This window comes from Hylaeus volcanicus, chromosome 3 (genome assembly GCF_026283585.1).
Source record: "Hylaeus volcanicus isolate JK05 chromosome 3, UHH_iyHylVolc1.0_haploid, whole genome shotgun sequence".
Lineage (NCBI taxonomy): Eukaryota > Metazoa > Arthropoda > Insecta > Hymenoptera > Colletidae > Hylaeus > Hylaeus volcanicus.
In genome coordinates, this window is record NC_071978.1 from 17,707,073 (window position 1) to 17,730,091 (window position 23,019).

General features: G+C 29.6%; 3 protein-coding genes across 12 annotated transcripts in view; 1 reads left to right on the forward strand and 2 right to left on the reverse strand.

Annotated features, from left to right (window-relative positions):
- Positions 1-157: 157 nt before the first annotated feature.
- LOC128874245 (WW domain-containing adapter protein with coiled-coil) lies at positions 158-10,411 on the reverse strand. 3 transcript variants are annotated; one of them, XM_054118777.1, is made up of 13 exons: positions 10,222-10,410; positions 9,981-10,014; positions 6,550-6,790; positions 5,259-5,344; positions 4,608-4,688; positions 3,931-4,129; positions 2,315-2,656; positions 1,851-2,077; positions 1,321-1,462; positions 1,008-1,231; positions 789-916; positions 605-684; positions 158-387 (listed from the first exon to the last, which is right to left on the reverse strand). In XM_054118777.1, the coding sequence occupies exons 1-12, from the start codon at positions 10,260-10,262 to the stop codon at positions 606-608; spliced, it is 1,824 nt and encodes a 607-aa protein (XP_053974752.1). In that variant the 5' UTR covers positions 10,263-10,410; the 3' UTR covers positions 158-387; position 605. The 3 variants fall into 3 exon arrangements, with proteins under 3 accessions (XP_053974752.1, XP_053974753.1, XP_053974754.1); XM_054118778.1 differs by having other exon boundaries at positions 158-684; positions 1,321-1,459; positions 10,222-10,411; XM_054118779.1 differs by lacking the exons at positions 9,981-10,014; positions 10,222-10,410 and having other exon boundaries at positions 158-684; positions 5,259-5,373; positions 6,550-6,690.
- A 111-nt stretch (positions 10,412-10,522) lies between these two features.
- Positions 10,523-23,011, forward strand: LOC128874238 (uncharacterized). Of its 7 annotated transcripts, none has more exons than XR_008456601.1 (10): positions 10,523-11,159; positions 11,416-11,452; positions 12,469-12,567; positions 12,793-13,039; positions 13,227-13,344; positions 13,424-13,568; positions 13,648-13,735; positions 13,843-14,209; positions 14,286-18,533; positions 18,970-23,011. XR_008456601.1 is itself a non-coding variant. In XM_054118761.1 (9 exons), the coding sequence occupies exons 2-9, from the start codon at positions 12,489-12,491 to the stop codon at positions 19,017-19,019; spliced, it is 4,866 nt and encodes a 1,621-aa protein (XP_053974736.1). In that variant the 5' UTR covers positions 11,166-11,452; positions 12,469-12,488; the 3' UTR covers positions 19,020-23,011. The 7 variants fall into 7 exon arrangements, 1 of the variants encoding a protein (XP_053974736.1); XR_008456603.1 differs by lacking the exon at positions 10,523-11,159 and having other exon boundaries at positions 11,166-11,452; positions 18,970-19,160; positions 19,238-23,011; XR_008456605.1 differs by lacking the exon at positions 11,416-11,452 and having other exon boundaries at positions 12,469-12,602.
- The window catches only part of LOC128874240 (MATH and LRR domain-containing protein PFE0570w-like), a 39,505-nt gene continuing 33,570 nt past the window's right edge, over positions 17,085-23,019 (reverse strand). Inside the window, exons 10-11 of one of the 2 annotated variants that reach the window (XM_054118765.1) lie at positions 17,405-17,511; positions 17,085-17,224 (exon numbers count right to left, since the gene is read on the reverse strand). The gene's annotated coding sequence lies outside the window, so the exon portion shown is untranslated. Of the gene's footprint in view, positions 17,225-17,346; positions 17,512-23,019 lie in introns of both variants that reach the window. The other variant, XM_054118764.1, reaches the window with a different exon arrangement.

A 23,019-nucleotide genomic window follows, 5' to 3' on the forward strand; every position in this document is an offset into this window, starting at 1 on the left:
TTTATCTTTATTTTTGCTTCTTTTTTAACACAGTGTACTGCAAGATAAAATTTTAAATAAAAGAGACACCTATTATAGTTAAAAAGCGAAATAAGTTTATTTCGCATAGCCTGTGGGAGTTAGGTGTGACAATGGCGGTAAAGAACTGAATTAAAACTTCTGGCACGAATTTTATTCCGAGATTTACAACAAAAATGTTTCAACTAGTTAAAATGCCGCTTAATCTTGGGATATGAAACATTGACACGTATAACATAGGTAATACAAGACGATGTGGACAATTCAATAGTTTGCAATGAACTGATAGAATAGATTCATTTTCTATTTACTTAGTGTTGTGTCTGCGTGTTGGATAGGCCTCCTGTGCTTCCCAGAGAGGTGGGTTTCCTAATTAATTGTAATAAGACTCGTTAGCTGATAAATAAGACAGCCGATCCTCTCTAGGCAGCCCACATTCATTACTATTTATCACTTCTATCATGATATTATAATTTAGGTACAATCTTAATTATTCAATATTAATGAGAATATTAATAATTATGTTTTATTTTTTGCATGAATTAATTATAGATTGTAATTATAATTACTTTATAAAGTTTCTTACACTAAGAATCATCAGACATGAAGGAATTTTGGGATTTTAGTTCCTCCAATGTTTGAATTTGTTGACGGAGAAATAATATCCTAGAATATTAAAGAAGAAAATTTATCGCGTTGAATTTGTTAGACTACGTTAAGATGATTATTTAACAGATAAGCTTTGGTTAAGACAAAAAATTAACGTATACCTTTGTTCCTGTAACGTTGCCTGGATTTCTGTCAGCCTCACTATCGACCGTGCCGTTTTTAATTCTGCCGAAACTCTCGTACACTGCAAACTTCCCATTGTGTGTGCTTCTTCGCTAAGTTTCTGTGCCTATAAATCACAATTATTCAAATATTTTATATAGTAAAACACATATATTCATGTGAATACAATTTATTATTTTGTTATCAAATGTGTATACCTGTTTTTCAAGAATATCAGCAGGAAAGGCGCGCACGTGTTGCGTTAAATCTTCCCGATAGTGATTAGCAAGTGATGGTGTTAAAGAAGGTGTTAAGGGAGGCTGCACTCTAGACAATGCTTGTAAACCTGTATTACTTAAATTTCCAAGAGAACCTAATGTGCTAAGACTTTGTAATGAGCTTAGACCTTGTACTCCAGAATTCGTTCCCCCCGGGCTTGTTACTGCAAAACAAGAATAAGGTAACAACTACTGGATACTATTTCTATAATAACCATGAATGACGCGGATTCGTAATTCACTGTCAACATACATTTTCGAGCATCGATGCAGTCCTGGGTTTCCGAATGTGTGGGAGTAGGTGGTCCCTCACTTGTAACATTGCCGCTTGTGTCAACTTTTAGCGGGACCATTACGTCATTTCCACTATTATTTCGGTCTCCACTAGTTGACTGCTAAAATAATAACATAATTATATAATTTTTATAATTATTGGTCGTCATATGTCAAAACTTCGTACTTCGCCGAGTCTACACGTTTGATTGATAAAGAGGAGTTATTTTTATGATAATATATTACAACTTATAGTTATTAACACTCGAACTACCAAAGACAATGAAAATTTGTTAATGAAAAACGAACAAAATAACACAATTATCTTGCTGAAGATATCGTGAAACGTAAACGATAATCAGAAGGGATTAATTATACATATATTCATATAGTAAAAGTCCAGAGACTTCGTACCTCAAAAAATTACTATAATTTTCCAGCAGTCTAACTCACTAGTTGGTTAAACACGTTAAGGAAATAATCAATTTCGAATTATAAGTGTATGCATACTTGTCGAGACAACAGAATTGCGGCTGTTTGTAGTGTTTGCAATGCCTTCTGCGGTGTAATGTCTGGCTGTTCCTTGTTGCCCGTGATTTGAGACAATAATCTCGGGAGATTTGCTAACGACACAGGTGGTCCTGGAGCATTACTATTTCCTTGTTGTTGTGTTGGTGAATTAAGTTTTCCAGGTGTTTGTGGTGTCGATGGTGGGTGTGATGTTAATCGAGGTAATGCTGTAACATCAATTATCAATCTATTACTACTATTCTCCATTGATTCGTCACTGTTATATAGCTTAGGGAGTAGCCTTTATATCAGTTCAAACAAATCTATTATTTTTTTCAATTTTGTATATATTATAACGAATTTGATATATGAACAGAGTTAGAAAGAACACAAAATCACAAATATTACCAACTTTTGATCAGAAAAAAGAAAAAAAAGAATATATCTTCTTAAATCGGACATACCAGTGGCCAACAAAACAGGGCCTTGCGGCAGTGGATCGTGGGTACAAGATGTGAGAGGTTCGGAGGTCGGTGTAGAATCGCCCGGTGAAATGTCCATATCCTGAGCTTGACGCTCCACTCCTGCATCTTCTCTACACGGTTCCCGATCTCTTTCTCGTTCTCGTTCTCTTTCCCGTTCTTTTTCTCTTTCCCTTTCCCTAACTGAAACTTCGTCTCTACTACTACCACCGCCGCTTCCACTGCATGAACTCCAATATTCACGTTTGTCGGACTGACGTGATGATTTACCATCTCGCACACTGCTACTGCTATTTGACCGCGAGTTGGAATGTTTATCGTGACCTGTGAGCAAAGAAAATTGAAGACCAAGATCTTCTATACTGATTGATGCTTATTAGAATATGTCAACATTAGTCACAAAAACGAAAAGTGTTAACAGTACAAAAATATTCAGGGGGGTTTTGAACACTTTCTGAACTAGCTCTATAAAAAATGGCATAACCTGATGTCTTTAGTTACATTTCCTTGATGTAATCTCTTTGAAAATTAATTAACTATCCCAGCATGACTGCCACTGTCAAAAACGTCTTCTGAATGTCCTTTTTTCTTGAGCTATTAACACTTTAACAACCGCTCACACAACATGTGTGTAATGTTACCATCACTGCGTAGATGTGCGGCAGTTCATTTTTATTCTAGGGAAGATGAAACCTCTATTCTTCTAACTAATCTATCTGTGACTGTTTCATTTTTCTCAGAATGGAGACAAAACTCATAGAAAATATAGCACAACTCAGATTCGGGAAGTGGTGGGATTGTACTGAATAACATGAAGAAAGGGAAGTCTTGAAAGACATTCTAACAATGGCAGAATTGGTGGAACTGGACTTGCATCAAATCCTAAGAAGGCTACTTTGAGAGAGCTGGCACTTTCACCTTTCAACTTAAAAATTACTTGTTACTTTTTGTTGTTTTAAGTATCAAAATTACTTGACAGCTAGTCTTAAATTGTACAGTAATTTCGTGGAACAATAAACAATAATCTCTCGTCGGGTGTATGGCAAAATTGTGAAAAGCAGTAGCAATTAAATTAATCGATGAGTATGAAAGAATGTATAAGAAAAATAAAATGTGTTAATCACTAATATAATGTAATGTAATCAGTTTTGAATGAAGAAGGTGGTTATTATTATAATCCATATTCAACATTTAAAAATGCTAAAAAACTCTTTCATGCAATGTTACTTTTTATAAAGCCATTTAAAAAAGGTTCGAATACCCTCTTGTACTATTTAAAACAATTAGAAAATCACGTGATTGAACAATGTAACACTGGAATGTAATAACTAACGGAATATCAAGAATGAAAGGATATAATTTATTACAATAGTATAATAATACTGAGTACCCAACTTGTATAGCATATTACAGATTTTAAACTATTGGGTAACTTACCCTGCATCATAGTTAGTCAAACAGGTGATATAATTATTTTGAATAGTGTATATTTTGCTACCATTAATCAATACTATGTATTATAGCGTAAACAAATATTTGTATAGAATTGTTTTTATAGTAAAAAAGTTAGTTTAATGATATAATATTGTTAGACGTACTTGACCTAGAAGAATAATCATTGGACTGACGTTGTCGATTATCTGTTCGACTAATCCATTCCCGTGGTTTTTCCCACTGAGAAACTTCTGTTTTACAGTTGTAATAATACTTCTTGCCCGAAGAACTCATGTGTTCTGACCAATCACCGAACCTGGCAGAACGTTCCATTGCACCTCCTCGTTCATCACCGCGTTTGTCCTAAACAGACTGTTCTAAAATTTCCGGAAACGATTGAATGGATGGAAAATATTTATACAAATGCCAAAACTTGTTCGAAAAGTTGAAATTACATTTGTCCACGTTGCTGATCCTGTTCACCTATCAAATCTCAATTCTTGAAAATTTCTTAACACTTTGAGAAAGACGTATGTAACACTTCTTGTATATTACAATACCTTAGTAAAGTATTAATTTGTATATTATTAATTAATGATGATAATTAATTTGCAAAGTTTAATTATTGTTAACCAATTGCTCATATTATCTTTTACATATTAAGCGTAGTGGTTCCATTATTTATAATAAATCATTTAAAATAAATTTATTGGTCTGTGCTAACGGTTATTTTCTATTTCATTAATTAATGATATGTACACGCGACAGCGTTTTGTTTGAAGAATATATTATTTTATTACTAATTTCATCAATAATTATTAAAGTGAATATTGATACTGACCTGACAGGAATTATGTGATGGTTTCCTCTGAGATGAAGACTCTCTCGATGAATTTGATGATAATTTTATAGGATGTAAAATCTGTAAGAACATAAATAAATATTCATTTAAGCATTATATATAAAGTGTAATGTTTACGTATAGTATTTAAGTTTCAATAACATATTCTTAAAGATATACAAGTTATTTAAACGAATTTCAGGGCTGTGACCATGTGCAACTTATTCTACAGTCCATAATTGTGTAAGAAAACTTTAAAGACAATAATAATAAATAGAAATGAACAAAAATCCCATCTTGATACAAACTACTGATTAATACAATCACACTGTGTTTCACATTGAACGAATACAAGTTTCTCAATAACTGTTTAATTGAACGAATGGTATGAATGCATCGCGATAAAAAGTTTTATTCGTTTAAATGAAAGTCTGTCCATTTCAGATATCAAGAAAATGTTTAGTATTTATTTCTATAAATGTATATATAAAACTTAGGCACATTTAATCAATAATTAGAAAATGAAATAGTTTACAAGTGAAAAGCATGGAATACTAAAATTACACTTAAAATGACGACATATACACAGATAAAAAAGATCTGTTATTATCCATTTTGGACGAATTCAATAATTATAAAAAAATTTCTTACTTCTCCACTACTCCTATCGTGGTTGGTCCTGTGTTCTGAATCTCTGCTCTCACGGCTTCTCTTGTCTTTTGGGGATCGTGCACAATCTACACATATGCAAGCAAGCATGTTACAGCTGAAAATGTTAAGACACAACCCTGTTTTTATACTGAAGAAAGAAGAATTAAAACTTTAATTCTCAAAGGAAAGAAAAGTCATACAGCTGATTTTGCTATAACGCAGTATTCTATCACACAATTAAATGACTGTTCAATATGAGAATCTTCTGTTAATATAATTGAAAATTATTTTACATAAGATAAGTACAAAATAATATATCACTAATATTTAGTATCTTTCAATTAATTAATATTCTTTACGCGTATATAATATTTGCGTGTTTAGCTATTCAATTTACATTTACAAATGACACTTTGAATAATTACCTGTGGCATATGTAAGAAGACATTGATACTTAAGCATCTCGTAATAATCAGTAATAATCATAATACCATTATTGAAGCAATAAATATAAAATGTAAATGTAAATGTAATAAAGATGAATCGAACTATTATAGTATGTAATTACATATTAATTGTATTTTAAGCTATCAATAATATAAACTGTATTCCAATGAAAAATATCTTTTTTTCTCAACAGAAATGAACAGTAATATTTCTTAATATAATAAATTCTTCATATTATAGAAATAATATTATCAGGTTATAGCAAAAATGACTGTATCATTTGTAGTCTTAAAATAACTGTATTTACTGAACTTTCCAATCAATATATACCATTTCATAAATTTATCACTGTATGTTTCTTGGATATTAAAAATACTTCTATCTATTAATAGTATTTTAAACGAAGAATGAGCAAAATTGTTATCTAGACAAAAATTTAAAATAACGAATAAAAGATAAACTATTTGCGATTCATAATATATAAAATAAACTTACATTTCGCATTGACTAAGTACAAGTTTTTTTAAATAATTATAGATCATGTTTATTTATCACCTATTATTAAAATAGAATTTTGCCCATCTCTGTCATAAATAGACTGCGGATGTTTATGCATTTATGACAAATGAAAATATGTGGAAATCTAGAATGTGTAGAAATGCAAAACTATATAAAATATCAACAATAATATGTATGTTTTACTATTGAGAAGATAAGACATATTTTTTATTCTTTTTCTGTATCTTAGAAAATATGAATTTGCTTAAACATCCACAGTCTAGTCATACATTATGCTATTCATGTTATAGTTGAGTAATATAAAAAGAATTTAAAAGTTAATTACCAGAATACTTGTCCCTAGAGGAGGATAACTTATAGTCTCTATTTTCTCTCTCCTTCTTGTAAAGGGGCTTGGATGTGTAGTTCCGAGGGCTGTCTCTATCCGTTCCCATGCCCATACCCAACCCCGTTGCTGGACTGTAAGAGTTGCCATTTGGGGAATCTCGCATACGTCCTTCGTAACGATTATCTGACGATGTCGTCGACGAGGAGTAGCCACCCTTAGAACTGCTGTACTTTGCGTTCTGCAAATAGATACATCAAATTTTCCTATATTTTCTTTAAGTATTAACTTGTTTATTTTTAAGAAATATTTGCAACTTACATTTATTAAAAATGTTAACATAATAAAACTAAGTATTAAATAAATTATATTATTTATATCATTACCACTATCACAATAACAAGTAGAAAATATTTATAAAAAGTATAACATATTCATATAAATAGAAAATATAGTTATTTTAAATGTTTTTATACAGATAGCACTTAATAATGTAGTCTGTTTTTCTTAAACAAAGTTTAACACAGTATTTCTGCAAGTCTGTATATGAAGTCTGACTTCAATACATTAATCACAACTAAATTATTATAAAGAGTATAACTTTTAAAAGAATTACTATAAACAAAGCTTCGTTAATGCATTCATGTAATACTTCCAATGTACTGTTAGTAATCTGCATAAAGTAGAAGAATGAATTATTGATTTTCTCAAAGTGAGGTTATGTTTACAAGATCAAACAAGATTTTTATATCCCATATAAACAAACCTACAAAGAACTCTATATTGTTCACACCTTAATCAATTGAAACTGTAAATAATATAATAAGAAAATAAATATGCATAATGTACATTTTTATTACTAATTAATTGAGTCAATATTCAAGGACAATATCTTAATCATCTCTGGAAAATGTTTAAATGCAAATATGAAGAGACCAATTAATTTCATTTTAATTGTTGACAGAATGAGAAATACAGAAGGAAAAACTATCTGCAAAATATATACATTTCTGTTAAACACTCATTAAAGATATGTATTTAAACATTTGTATGCTTTTTTCTATTTATAATGTAAACATTTAGTAGAAAACTAGTTTTGCTAGCAGAGAAATAAATTACAATTAAATTATGTTAAACATTCGTAACAAAATATATATCCATACTTAATGCAAAAAGACTACCAAGTATTTATTGAAAAGGAAAACAAAATTTACAATACGCAAGTCATAACAGATATTTTTAACAAAGTATTACGCTAAGAAAATTACTTTAACATTCAATTACAGATAATTCTAATGCAATATGTATATCCATGAAATGAATGATACCTGCAACACTTTTTGGCAAGAGATGAATAAAACACAGATGAACATATATACAAAAGATATGGAAAATGTAATGAACAATGGAAAAGTGAAAAATATTATTTTGTAGTAACATTTTTTTATCAATACTATGCATTAAAAAGGAAAGATTTGTATAGAAATATTTTTTAGTGGAGATCAATGTTTTCAATATTACTCTCTAGTTTTTAAGGTTTAAAACAAGGGGTCTCTGGTCTAAGCCCCTATGAAACCAATTTTTGTTCTTTTTATATTATTTTTCCTAGGTAAAGTATTTTTAAACCAATATTTCAATATTATTTACATTTTAAATATTGTTTTAGATTTTGTCTTAATTACTTGTAATTTTTGTTTATCCTTTAGTTTTTTTCGTGTTTTCATATATGTATGAAAAGACAATTTTCCATGCAATGATTTCTATTTTTATTATATTTTACAATTCTATTGTTTTTACAAAAAGTTGTACATTAGATTAAGGATGTTTTGATACTGACCCTTTAAAATTAGAATATACAAATGATTACCTACTATATGTTTAAAGATTGAATCATTTTACTACAAATTTAAAAATTGTTACACATTGCCCATCTATCTGATACGCTATATAATAAATTACCTGTTGTTAATGTTAAGCTTTCATCCAAAAAATAAATATGAGATTGATGGTGATTTATCAAAGGATTATGAAAATTACTTAGAACAAATTTAAGATAATCTTTGCAATGTAAATAATATCAAAATAATGGTAGGAATAAAATCAACCCCAGTGGTTGGATTAGTGACTATTTACAGCTCCACCAAAAAATAACACTGTATGCAAAGTTTTATATAAATCTGAGAACAAGAAATCTTAATGTTTCCTTGTAGATGAAATTGTTTAAAAGTGAACTGAGAAAAACGGAATTGATGCATGAAATATGAAAAAACCATGAAAACAATCGACCCAATTGGCTATGCAATGTACAAAGTGAAAAACACAAAGAAATTGTGAAAATTTTAGTTCCTTAAACAAAAATAAAAAAAAATTATAGTACAACCATATTCACTGTCCAAAGCTAGGTTATGCATACTTTCTAAATAGTAAACAACAAAAAAGGTTACTTTTCTCCAAGTCTGATCCATTATCATTGAAAATATATAATGTGAATAAAGTAATATGACCAAATATCACTTTATTTACGATATTGTAAAATTGAAAGTATAATTTTCTTTGAAATAACCATATTTATAACCTTAGCACAAATATAGTTAGAAATATTATTCAAAATAAGAACTGTAAGAGTAAATGCAAATAAAATGACACATTGAATACATAGAAACTGAAGAAATAAAAGAGTTATTTAAGGAGTCAGAAAATAGATTAAAAATGTTTCATTTTCTGTTTACAGGTAACATAAATGTTTCAAATCTTTTATGATCATGAAAATAAAAAAAAATAAAAATGTTAGAGACAATAATATGTCAACGATTAAACCGATACTTATTAAATTCATGGTTAATTTGGTTGTTAAAATTTAGTTTACAGATTGTAAGGCTGTGTAACACAAAAATTGTTCTGCATCTTGTTACAAGAGCTTAATGTCCGCCGAGGTGAAATGCAATAATTTGTAACTCGGATATAAGCCTTAACCATGAAACGAAAAGTAAATTTTCGAATTAACGATATACATAATATTTCTACTGGAACATTTACCCAATTTTTACTCTGCATAATAATTTTAGTTTTTCTGTCCATTTTGGCCTAATTTTCATTGACATGGAATATTCTAAACAACCCATAGAATAATTTAAACAATTCAAGAGTAAAACTAAAACCTTTTGTTTGGCAATTTAAAGATAGAAACGAAAAAGAGAGATATTTTTATTGAAATTATTGTGACCACTCAAGTAAAACTACTTTACTTCTTACGTTTTTTTCATGTGAGACTTGAAATACTGTTTTATTTGCATGTACTGTCGCGTCCATTATTCGAATTAGCGTCTTGAAATATTTCGGTTTTAAAGTTTACTAAGCACTGGTGCAATCGCACTGTAAACGAATTACCCCCCTCCGAAACCCCCGACATCAATTACTCGAATGATATTTACCTGATAGGGATGGGCCTGGTGCTTTTCGAAGTACCTGAAATCATACAGAATAAATGGTGAGTAAAGTCGCAAGACAGCGGGTATTCCTGGATGGTAAATGAAATTCCCATCGAGGAAAATCTCCCGCGAATGGCGGTAGTAGTGATGTCGAGTGGGTCGGATGGACGGACTTTGGAGATGAGAGGTGAGGTGAGTAGAGGTTGGTTGTGTCAGGATTGGATATTTGACGGCGGTACCCTACCCATCGCTGATCCTTTGTGGTTTCCTCGCATGCATTACCATCAATGCCGGTATCTGTGGGAAATTCGCGGCCTCGGATGTTCCCTTTTCGGTCGGTCAATGTCATAAAAACAACATTAACGCTTATTTAACAGTCAACTTTCTTTCTACCCGGACGCCATGTCACATACGTGATCGGCCGCTAGCGGTTATTATAGCCGAAAAGTTCGAGCAACGTCTGCGCTTCGATGTGCAACTTCTCTTCTCAGGGGCGTGCATACTAAAGCCAGCGATGGGCAACATTTGACATGAACAGATGAATAAAAATATCGTATAGTGATTTATTTTCAATGTTTATTCAATTTAATACCTCTTCGAGAAAGCTTTTATTTATTTAATGTGTCATACAATTTCATTTTATAACTCAATGGATCAAAAAGCTTTTCAACTTTCATAACTCTCAACTTCTTACTAATATATTACTGATAACGCGTTGAGTGTATTTTCTTTTGATTATACTTTGTACGACAGAATGTCTCGTAAAGCTTGCATATCAAGCATCTATTGAGAGTTCGTGAACGTATTAGTAAATTGCCCTCGTGCCTAACAAATGAAGTAATGATATTTGAATAGTCTCAACTATGTATTTGAGACGTAGCGTTGGGGTTCCTCAAAGGGTGTGGTCATACCTGTTTCTGCGCCTCGAACACCGATGGCACCAAATGCTTCGAGCACGGCGGCGTTAACGTAGCATCGACGGAAGGCATCGCGTTCACTCGATTTTCGAAGAACTGTTACAAGTTTCGAGTGCATCGACAGCAGACGGCGCAAGCCGCAGTAAAATATCGTCGCGTGCGACTGTGCGCTGTTGTGAACGCGAAAGAACCGAAACGATGAGAACGCTAATTCGCGACGAAAAAAGAGTGACTGCCGTACTCGTTTAGTTTCATTTTGTTGCGGGTATGTAGTAGTAATAGTAGTATACAATATAAGAACTATCAAAGAGAGTGGGGGCGTTCGGTCTCTGCGCTCTCCACACGCTTCCAGAAACAAATTCAGATTAAGGGAAACTTCGCGCACGTTCGTTGTTTGTTATACTCCAAATTTTCTGCATGACGTGCCTCAAACACCGACAAGCGATCACATCTAATGATTGTGACAATACACGGTTCTGTGCTAAATGCTAATTCGATTTTATTATTTTTTGCTTGATCAGTATACCACGCTGGATGTGACGATGTGACCTAACGAAAGTACGTAGTCTACCCTTTCTCGCATTGTGTGTGTTTTTTTTGGACATACAGTGTCGAACAAAAAGTTCTGCATTGTTTACTTATTCTGTTTTGTTGATAACACAGTATTTCTATGTTTCTAAGTAATTTATTTGTATTTTTGTAAAAATATCAGAAAACCACTTTGGGTCCCCTTTCTGTGAACATTTTTACGTCGATTTATATTTTGAAAATAGATACTTAGGCAAATAGATCTAAATATTAGATCTTCAAACTTAGTTACACACTTTCTTTGTAATCAGAGAAATAATGAATGGAAATAACATAAACGAATTATAGCAAACACCAATTCTTAATTAGTACAGGTCAATTATTAGTATAAACGATATAAAATACAGTTATTAATTAATTATAGAGATATTTTTACATGTAAGTTCATCAGCGTATCCATTGGAGATTGGTTTTACATATTTCTGACAGGACTTTTGTGTTTTCCTGCATTTATTGAGAGAATCAGCCTGACATAAATAACACAATTCTACAATTGCTTTTCTTGCCCTTGCATCCTGCTCTTATATAAAAACAGAAGTAAAGGAATGTTAATTTCATTTGGTCTATTTAACATTGTCTCTATCGCCAACTTAGATAAAAAATGTATCATTATTTGCATATTTGGGGCTCGAATTGTAATTATTGATAAATAAAGTTCTTCTCTGAATTGGTGTAAAAATGTATGATTGTTGTTTGTTTTTCATTTTATCGTGTTATTGTTTGAAGATTATATTGCATATGAAGCAAGACCGACAATATCAAACATATTATAAAAAAATACTGTCAGGAATTGGTAATTATATAGAATTAAATGTTTTAATGAACCTTTGTTTAACATAGGACTTACTTAATGTAACTTATATGGAGAGCTTCAGAACAAATTAGTCAAGGACTTACTGTACCATGTATAAATTGATACATTAATTATAGTATAATATTATTATACTACAATATAAATATATTTATTTTGTTTCTACCCTGTTTAGATATTTTTTTAGTGGCAATTATGGCTCAGCCTACACAGGACATGGATATAAGTAGTTCCTTTACCTTGAATGACAACTCATCGAATAATGATTCTTCGAGTAATAAACATTAATAATATAATGTAACATGAGAGGTATAAATAAATATATTTGAAATTAACATTCTTTATCTTGTTACTGTAATTAAAATATTAAACTTATATATAACAAAATAAATTTGAATATTATATCAAATTTTGAATTCATAGTATGTTTCATACCTCTCATATAATTTCGTGTAAATAATATCATTAAATATAATTTTAATTTAAATACTTTTTACAGAAAATTTGTACAATAAAGAAATAACAATGGTTGAAAGAAATCAAATAAAAGTGAAACGGATACATAATGATTCCATTAATATATCAGAGAATTATGAACATCAAGAATGTTTTGATAGTCATTCTAACGATGTCAAGACATCTCAAATTACATTTCCGTGGCTTATTAAATTTAATAAAGCAATGTGTTCATCTGTGGGGAGTAAAAATGCTCAGTTACTACAGCGTTTAATTTCTCTTTATACACAGTAAGATCATTATTTAATAGTATATAAGTAAAAATGAATTGAAGTTAAAGGTTTATTAAATCCTTATTATATTAATATAATTGTTAGAGAAGTCAAGAATATTTGGAATGAAGTACTTTTTTCATCCATATACTTTTTATATAAATTTAATATATGACTATGGAATAATGGATATTACATATTTCAGGAATATTTTAACTAGCATAAATACATATTGTGACAAAGCACTGCATATGAAACAGTTAAAAAATCACATAAATAGTACCTTAACATTTTTTCACTTTTACTGGCATGATATTAAAGAGGTACTATTAAAAATTATTACTTTGAAACATAATGTATACAAAGAAGAATTGGAAATTTACTAATAAATTTTATTTGCAGTATGTCAGCGACTACGATACATACTTGAATGCAATGTCAGTGCTGTTAGGAATATACATAGATATGGAGCTTAAAACTTTTAGGCATGCTAAGGATTCTTCCTCGATAATTACGAAACTTATTTCAGTATTATGGATATATTTGAGTATGTTAAATTATACGGAATAATGAATAAAAATAAGATTAATACTAGTACTATTATATAATATTTAATTTTGTTTTAGATAATTCAGAGAAGCATATCTTTAGAGTGTTACTTAAACTTAAACATATTTCTAAAAAATATACTAAAATATATGATCCTATATTCATGTACGTAAATATTTAATATTTTTTACTTTTTATTCAAGAATAGCTAATTTAAAGTGAAGGTATTTTGTACACAATATATATTTTATACACTATTTTTCTTATATTAGGAAAAGTTTCACCTGCTTAAGAAGAAGCATAGAATCTTTAACAGATATAGACTACATCAGATATTTACTTATTTTAAAGATGTGGAAAAGAATGAAGGAAAATTTTAAAGAGAAAAAAGAAGTAAATAAGATAGCTTTAACGATCTTGGGTCCATGTCCACCAAAAATACGTGATGAGTTATCGAACATCATACCAAAACCACCTACAGGCCATAAAAATGAAACGCTTTGGCTGTTACAACCAAATGTGTTTGATTTAAAAACAGCATGCAATAATTTTTTAGCATTTGAAGATGCAATGTCCGTTCAATCTAAGGATTCTCATTTAGCAAAAAATCTAGATTTGAATAATTTCGAAAAATCGCAGGTAATTTTTTGGTAATATAACATGTCATTTTTTTAATATATTTTAACTTTTAATATTTCATTGCTTACATTTACAGATTACTTCATCGTATGATATAAATTATATCGACGACTGTACTATAAATTGTGAATTAAACAGAAGCAAAATGAACAACTCGCGAAGTAGTCATTCTTTCCAAAATATAGTAAATTGCAGTAAACCTGCAAATCAAATATATTCTGTGAAAAAGAGGAATAAGATTAAAAAATATAAAAAAGCATCAAAACTGAAACCTGGAGAAATAATATTAATTGATTTAACCGAAGAAAAAGAATCATTACAAGTAAATAAAAGTAAGAAAAAAAAGTCCAAAAGAAAATTAGAATGGTTAAAAATGACGAAGAAAAAATATAAAGTACAGAAGCAAATAGATGAAGTAAAATGCAGAAATCAAGTGGAAATTGCAGATGCCCATAGTACAGAGAATTTCGAATGTTTTACGGATGAAACCTGTTTAAAGTATTTACCAATTTCGGACAATAAAGTTAGTGAAAGTATAGAAAGTTGCAGTAGCTTGGTGGAACATGAACCATTGCAAGATAATACTCATTATATTAATTCTCAGAATATACATGATTACATTTCCAGCAAAAGAAACAAAGAATTAAAATGCATGTTGCAGCATAAACAATGTGATATCTGTACTTTATCGTTGAAGCAAAGTGATATACAACACAACAGAGTTTTATCTTTATTGAAATTTTTAAACGCTGTTGGACAAAATATTAAAGAACCGAAAACCATATTAAATCTATTTAAAGAAAATAGAGAACAAAATGTAATGTCGTCGCAACATACATTTCTTTCTAGAAGTACAACCAATGAATCTAATGAAACACATACTCAGGGTAAGGAAGAAACATTTTCTCAGCCAAAAAGTTCCATAGAGACAATATTCTTGTCAAAAGAGTGCCAAAACAGTATTATAAACACCCAGTCTATAAAACAAGAGTTACCAACAAGTACAGATTGCAGTGCAACAGAAACTGATGCTTGCTGTCAAAATGATTGTCATTCACATGACTGTAGATCTATGAATACATATTCGCAAGTAACCGAATCTGCAAAACAAAAAGTCTCGTGTGATACTCACGAATGGACGTGTTGCAGTAAGAAAATCGAAGTAAAACCTTTTTCTTGTCATAATTATAGTACGTATAATACAACAAAGAGTGAAGATACGACGCAAACTACAATAGGCGATAACACTACGGATAAAAAATCAATTTCTGACAAAAATATAATGTGTATGCTGAGCGATCTGGACAAATGTATGGACGTTTTAAATCGCATCGGTGAACACATTATGACTGTGCACGCAGAAAAACAACGATCAGAGTGTTTAGACAAGACTGACGCGTGTTCTGTTTCTACTACAGTTTCTGGAAATCAGATTGCAAAGTCATCTTTGGGCTGGACACAAAATACCAATTTATTAACGAATTCGGAAAAACTTGGTAGAATTTTAGAATTATATGGAAAGAAAGAATTTCTGAATTCGTGCAATTGTAAAGATTTTCACAGAGGATCTAACCAGGAAAGTAATGTAGTGTCAAATGACAATTGCAGAAAATTAATGACTTCAACATCGCAACCAATGGAATTACATTCCTATGAAAAAGATCATGTCACCTTTTCTGAAAATAAGTTATCCGAAAGTTTTTTTTCAAGTCATATAAAATCTGAATTTGACCAGTCTATTAAAGAGGAAGACAGTGAAAATCTTGAAGTTATGACAGATCATCCACGGAAAATAAGTGGACATAAAATTGCCATGATAACAAATAATCAAGCATACACAAGTGAATCTTCAGCCTACGATTTGAAAAATACCGAAGACTTGAATGAGGATATACGTTGCGAATCTAGATTACAAAGTTTTTCGTTGAAAAATGATGGAATAGAAACACATTTTACAGACGAGTATGAAAATATTGATATTTTAGACAGCATTCTGAATGGGGATATGACTATGGAAGATGAACAAGAAATTTTAGAGGACTCGCAATCCTCGTTGATTTCGCCGATCAATTATGATAATTCAAATAATGTGTTAAATTGTATTTCAGAATTTTTCTTACAAGCTGAACATACATATAGAAATGAACAGAAAGAAAAACATATTACTTCAGACACAGAAAATTCTATAACACCATTACCTGAAGGTAGCCTGGGAACAACAGGAATATTAAACTCTTTATTGGATTTTGAGTTAACAAATATGGATTCTCCTCCAAATGATTTTATGTACTCCAATGTACAAACAGTTAATCCGCGGTTAATTAAAAAAAGCTTTGAAGGGGACATTTTTTCAATTAATGATAATATTTCGGAGTTGAATTCTCATGTCGAAGAAATGATTACAATTGAAGAAAACGATAAAAACGATTCGCATCCACAGGAGAAGAAGAAATCGTGTAATAATCAAAACGATTCAATCGATAGTAGGGTGAATACAGTTGAGTTTGGATTAAACTCTAATAAAGAAGACATACTCGAATTTCCTTCATTAATTAAAAATATATCTTCTTTCTCTAGTCAGTCGACTATTTTAGTCAATTCAGGTAACGCATCTTCTGAATTAAAAGAATCTCTTCCTAAATACAGTCTTTCTGATCCCGCCGATAAGCTTAATAACGAGACTGTAATAGAAAAATCTTATATTTTTCAAAAAGAAGATACAGTTCAATCTTTCGGTGATACAATAAATCGTGTGTCGCCTGAAACATACACTTCCAATGAAATTCCATTCAATGCCTTAATGAACTGTACAAGTCAACGGGATAATTTTTCATCATCACATAAACATACTTATGTGGAACTCAGAACAAGTCCTTTTGTGATGAAGCAATCTTCAGATTCTGACTTATTGTCTTCCACAGATTTAATACCATGTAATACTGTCACACAGTGCGAACTTGTAAAATGTGAAAATTCTTTAAAACCAAGAAATATTCAGAAGAACATACAACATAACTGCAAAGAAAGGCAAAATCATATTATGAATCATAGAATAGAAATTACTTCACAATCTAGATCATCCAAGCGGAAGGTAAGATATAAGAAGAAGATTAAAAAGGTGGAGAGAGAAGAAGCACCTTCATCTATTGTTGAACATAGCCAAGATGAATTGAGCTTAAGGTGTCCACAACTTACTGTAATCAATCCCTTGAATCGCAAGGATGTTCAAAGCACATGCGAATTGCCATTATCATCATTTCACACGTCATGTCGCCAAAAATCCCCTCATACTGTATGTACATCTAGAAATGTGTACAAGCAATTAAAGTGTGTAGGCATTCAACAACTAAGAAATATGTCTCCACGTAAACAACAAATTTTACTAAACTTTCACGGGGATTCTACAACAAATACAATCTTCACGGAAGATTCCAAATTGGAAAAACCTCAACACAACATGGAAGATAACATCTGGGAAGATTCAAGCGTGTTGTATAAATCTGTGGAAAAACCACGTACACTAGGAAACAAGACGTGCTTTAAGTTTCCTAAAAGAAAGATAAAGATCGACGCAGACATTACTAAAGTGAATCTTACGACAGATAAACATGTAACCGAAGTTTCAAATAATATTCTTATTAAGTCTGATATTAAGTGCACATTACAAAACATAGATGCACAGTCATCAAAGTTTATCAAAAAACAAATCGTTGCAACTCTAGATGAAGAAACGCCTCTGAAGAAAAGGAAAGTAGCGCCTAAATTTTCAAGCTTAGAAGCAAATGCTGTCATTTGTTCTGTAAATCAACAGGAAGCGCAACAGAAACAATTCACTTCTGCAAAGAAAGGTAAATTTATTCCGATGCTTTCCTTATCTCATTCCGCTTTAAATATAAATTGGCGCTTATTTCAAATATTGATTTCGTTTTCGATATAGTTTTAACTATAAACAATAGCATCGGTAAGTTTTGTACTCTCATGAATTAGAGTCTTTCATAATGTACTTATACTCTAAAGCACAAAGTGGTAAATAGTTCCTAATATCTACACGGAAGATCAACACTGGAAGATTTTATTTTACAAATTTCATGACTTATAATCACTTAGTAATCTAAATTTTGTATACAAGCAAAAATATAGTTATATATACGTTAATTAGTTTAATATGAATTTATAGTTTGAGACTGAATAGTTGCATTTAAGATGGTAGTATCGTTAATATCTGAGTAAGTCAAAAAGTGACAATGTATTATGTATTTATATTTGTCAATAATGTTTCAACATACGAAAATCCTGTTATCTATAAAACAGTAATATTAATCAGGTAAGTTTAACTTGTGCATTCATGTAGATTTCTAAATAATTTTTAGTTACATTGGAAAATTTAGTTGGAAATTTCTAATAATATAGACCAGTATTTTTAAATATTGTGGAGAGGGGTATAATATAATTCTAAAAGTATGTTTTTCTTGTGTCATTTTAAATACATCATGCTCATCTCATTGAAGAAATGTCCTTATTCGTAAAAAAGACGAGCAAATTAAGAAAAAACTAATAAATAAAAAATTCAGTTGATAAAAGTAACTTAGTTGTGAGTACAGAAAATTTCTCTTATTTTTGAGAGAGTTGTCTAACGATTTTGGACATCACTGATGTATATCAATTCTCATTTGGATGTTTTATAAATAAGAATACTATTCGTATTTATAAATTATTAATAGTATAACATTATTTTATACCAATTACGTTTCTGTTTACAGGTTTCATATGTACAAATAGGAGGAAAAACATGGTAGGTGAGTACACGTAAAGTGTGTACAATGTTTTTACGATAAGCCTTACCCACCCATTAATATAAAGGAGTGTTTTAAATATATTTATAAATAAATTTCTATAAAGTTTATGAACTTCATAGAATGGGAAAATATTGCTAAAGAAACATTATCAAAATGTATGTGCAGTTTCTTCATAGTAACATGAATTTATGATTTCTAAATAATCGTATACCTAATTGACTTTTTAAATCAGTGCAGTCCACGGGTGCAGCCTCTTACACTAAAAGCTCCGTAAGCACCAAATTTACACGATAATGGCTAATTATAATACATGTAAACTTTGATTATTATTCATGAGAATTATATTATCCAAATTTTAAAATCATAAGGATTAATTTATGATAATTGTTATGAAACAGTACAGTTTTACATATTTTTACTAATCCAACAAAGTAGAATTTGCACAATTGCAATATGTTTGTTCTATCTTATAAAAATTACATTATTTTATTTGTAATGTCGGTTAGGAAGAAGTTCTATATTTATAATCATACTCTTAATAGTGATTGTGATTACGAGACTTTATTTTCAATTTCAATGAACCTTTACTGTATTTTATTAATTTTTATAAATCCGTGATTTTATTCACGAAACATTACAAATTTTATTTGTTCGATTTAATGTTAGATACTGTAGTTATAATTTTCATAAATTCCTTTCACTGTAAATTAAAACCCAGGTAATATTTTCTTTATCACAAGTAGTAAATACAAAAATATAATTTCACCTCTTAAAATTGTCATATATTTATCTCTAATAAAGAAATACATGTATCCTTTATTGAACTTGAAAATAAAAGTGTCGTTGATTATAGTATTGCAGATTGTATGTAAAAGTATTACTGTATCCTCTAGGAATACATTAGTTTCAAAGGTTTTTAAATGACAGGTTTTATATTGCAAGAATATTCTATTTTCAGTGCAAAGATACATATTGTGATTATGTCTGCTCACTTAAGAATTTTACTTTACAGAGTGAAATTCCTCAACAAGCATGTAGAATATTTTCAATGATTACCTATATATTACATATTGATTGTTTGAAACCATTCAATTTTTCTAAAGTATTTGACTAAACATGTACATAGCTGTAAATAGTCATAACAAAATATGCTTTTAAACATAAAGTTTATATACGAAAGCATTTCATCGATCTCTTCAACAATTTTTAGAATAAATTCTTTATACAATTTTGGTTTTTGTACTTATATTTTGAATGGTTATTGTTAGGATTTTAATGGTACAAATTACTAAGCTATAAGCAAACATTTTTAAGCACCTTATTTACGAATTCTTTGTAGATTTATGCTCAGGTTATCATTCATTGTTTACATTTATTTTAGACTGAACACGATATAGTATTTTTTTAAAGTAACAATATTAAAGGACATATACATTGCCAAATATTTTTTTTAATTAATCTAAATTGCGTGACAAAGAGGGGAAGTGCATTAGACTGCAGTGTATTAATAGAATATTTTATGGTTCTAGATTTTTAATTTTTTCTTAAAACAAATAACATTAAATAACGTTAAATCGATTAATACATCACATACGGTTTGCTCAAAAAGTACTACCTACTAATATTTTACAAAAATGAATAATGCAAAGAAATAAATAATCCAAACAAACTATTTTTGAAATTTTATTGTACACTTGTGAAAAACTATTATTTAATCATTCTTTTCTGTGAAACCAAATATTTTCATCTACCTTTTTTCTCTTACTATGCCAAAATTACAAGAATGAGTTTTATTAAATTTAAAAGTAGGTACTACTGTTAGAGCAACCATCACGAAGGTTTAGCTTTATACCATGTAACTAAGAATGTAGAGATAGTGACAAGAAACAAGTATACTACGTTCATTAATAAAATCCATTGTTAATTTATAAAACTATGCACTAATTTTTACAAGATATGAAAGTTAAACAATTGATGCAAATAAAGGATAATAGTATTAATTTAGACTTTTTTTAAAATAGTATGGTTATCAAAACTTCTTGATTGGTCATTTTCGGTGTATATAAATTATTGTTAGAATAGCAATGATATCTTCAACATTGTTTGCAATTTAATTATGAAATGCGAAATAGTGTATAGTTTCACATTAATAGTGTAGCTAATAGTACCTAAAAATTGAGAAGTCAGACATCTGTACCTTATGTTTATGAGTATTATTTAAATTCCGACTAGTTCTCGTTTACTAATTACAAATACGTGTAAGTTACTTTATAGTATAAAACTTCTTGTTTACTACTGACACTCTACTAATTTATCGTTTACCTTGTATAGCATTAAATTTTAGCCTGTAGACATTCCATGTGATTATCTTGCCACAAGTTTTCCTTTAACTAACTTCCAAGATTACTTTTATGTCACATAAATTTAATTATAAGTTATCCGACGAAGTTATTACTTTCCTATTCTACGTTTTAAATAATAAAGTAACCTTGGATATAAACATCCTTGGTATTCAATGGTGTTCTTAAATACAGTATTAACATGAAATTCAACCATGAAAACTATTTTGTATTCTGGGATTTTGTAGGTAGTAATGTAAGTATAGTGGTGCAAACAGCCTTGTGTATTTTATAGAGAGTTATATTCTCGTTGGAATATTTAAGGACTGGATTTAAGCGGCAACTACATCATTATACAAATTTGCTTATTACAAAGGACAGATTAATAAGTCATTAGATATAAACGGTGCGTGAATAAGACAAAAGTGTATCTATTGACATATTTATGTTGCGCAAAGGAAAATCTACTTGCAAACTGATTTAATTTATGCAGATAGATACAGAGCTTTCACAAGAATATCCTCCGAAAACTTAATTTTTTATATCATCAGAAAATTGTAATTGTAAACAATTTTATGAAAATTTATAAACCTGCGTATGTAATTGATTTTATGAACATGTAATGATACATTTTATGTCACAGGATTAATCCATTAATGCCTAGGCTTCTTTTCATTTTCAAAGATAAACTAAATTTTAATATTTTGTTGTTAAACAGTAGTTTTGTTAACGGTAATAGACATGTATGTAAGTTTTTTTTTTTACTAAGTTGAAACTCGGAAAAATGTATAATGTTTACATACTAATTTATATTTTATGTATTATCTGATTTGTTAATAATACATTAACAAAATTCTACAAGTAGAACTGACTAAGCTAATACAAAGAATAAAAAGCTACGCGTTTTATTAATGAATGATTGTATCTTCTTATAATACAATACACTGAATATATGAATTGTTCAAAACGTGATTTTGCGATAATAAAAACAATACTTCCATTAATTGATAACGTTCTTATGAAACATAGAATAATGGAACGATTTTTAATTTAGTCGATTACTTAATGATATATACATGATATATTCGTGCCCTGTATTTAAATTATTAAAAATGTTTTGTAATAGCAAATGTTTATACGATCGTATAATCAAAACGCTTAACAAAATATACGTAAAAGAAAATTTCAATGTACTAAATTCTGAAAATATTTCATGTATATTAAGTAATTTCGTAGCTTTCAATTTCCAAAGCATTTTTATGTCTGTGAATACAACGTTAGTATCATAGTAATATAATTTTTATGTATGAAAAATGAGATATGTGCCATCATATTTGATTAAACAATCATGCGTACAAAGATGAACATAGGTGTTATCATTAGCACTTAAATGAGCGCATATTATTTGTCCAGGAGCTTTACTCTAATAAGATCAATGATTTCCTCGAATATGAGAAAGAAATGAGATCTTTTGCGGTTTTAAAATACGTGAAATGTTGTGAGCGGTTTTTTAATCGTTAACATCATTATTTTGTATACATCAATGCCAGTTATATTTTGATATTTTATACGTTTTATGTAACTTATATAAATTATGGAATTACATTAGATAACCCACAATGTACAATGCAGAGACTGAACAAAATAAAACTTCTTTTTTTCAAGAATTTGCCTA

Excerpts from the sequence above, each read along its gene's own strand:
- LOC128874245 (XM_054118777.1), bottom strand. The coding sequence starts at position 10,262 with ATGGTAATGCATGCGAGGAAACCACAAAGGATCAGCGATGG. Across the intron at positions 10,015-10,221 it reads CCACAAAGGATCAGCGATGG|GTACTTCGAAAAGCACCAGG; the intron begins GTAGGGTACCGC and ends GTATGATTTCAG. Across the intron at positions 917-1,007 it reads CTGATATTCTTGAAAAACAG|GCACAGAAACTTAGCGAAGA; the intron begins GTATACACATTT and ends TGTGATTTATAG.
- LOC128874238 (XM_054118761.1), top strand. The coding sequence starts at position 12,489 with ATGGCTCAGCCTACACAGGACATGGATATAAGTAGTTCCTTTACCTTG. Across the intron at positions 13,345-13,423 it reads ACTGGCATGATATTAAAGAG|TATGTCAGCGACTACGATAC; the intron begins GTACTATTAAAA and ends TTTTATTTGCAG. Across the intron at positions 13,569-13,647 it reads AGTATTATGGATATATTTGA|ATAATTCAGAGAAGCATATC; the intron begins GTATGTTAAATT and ends ATTTTGTTTTAG.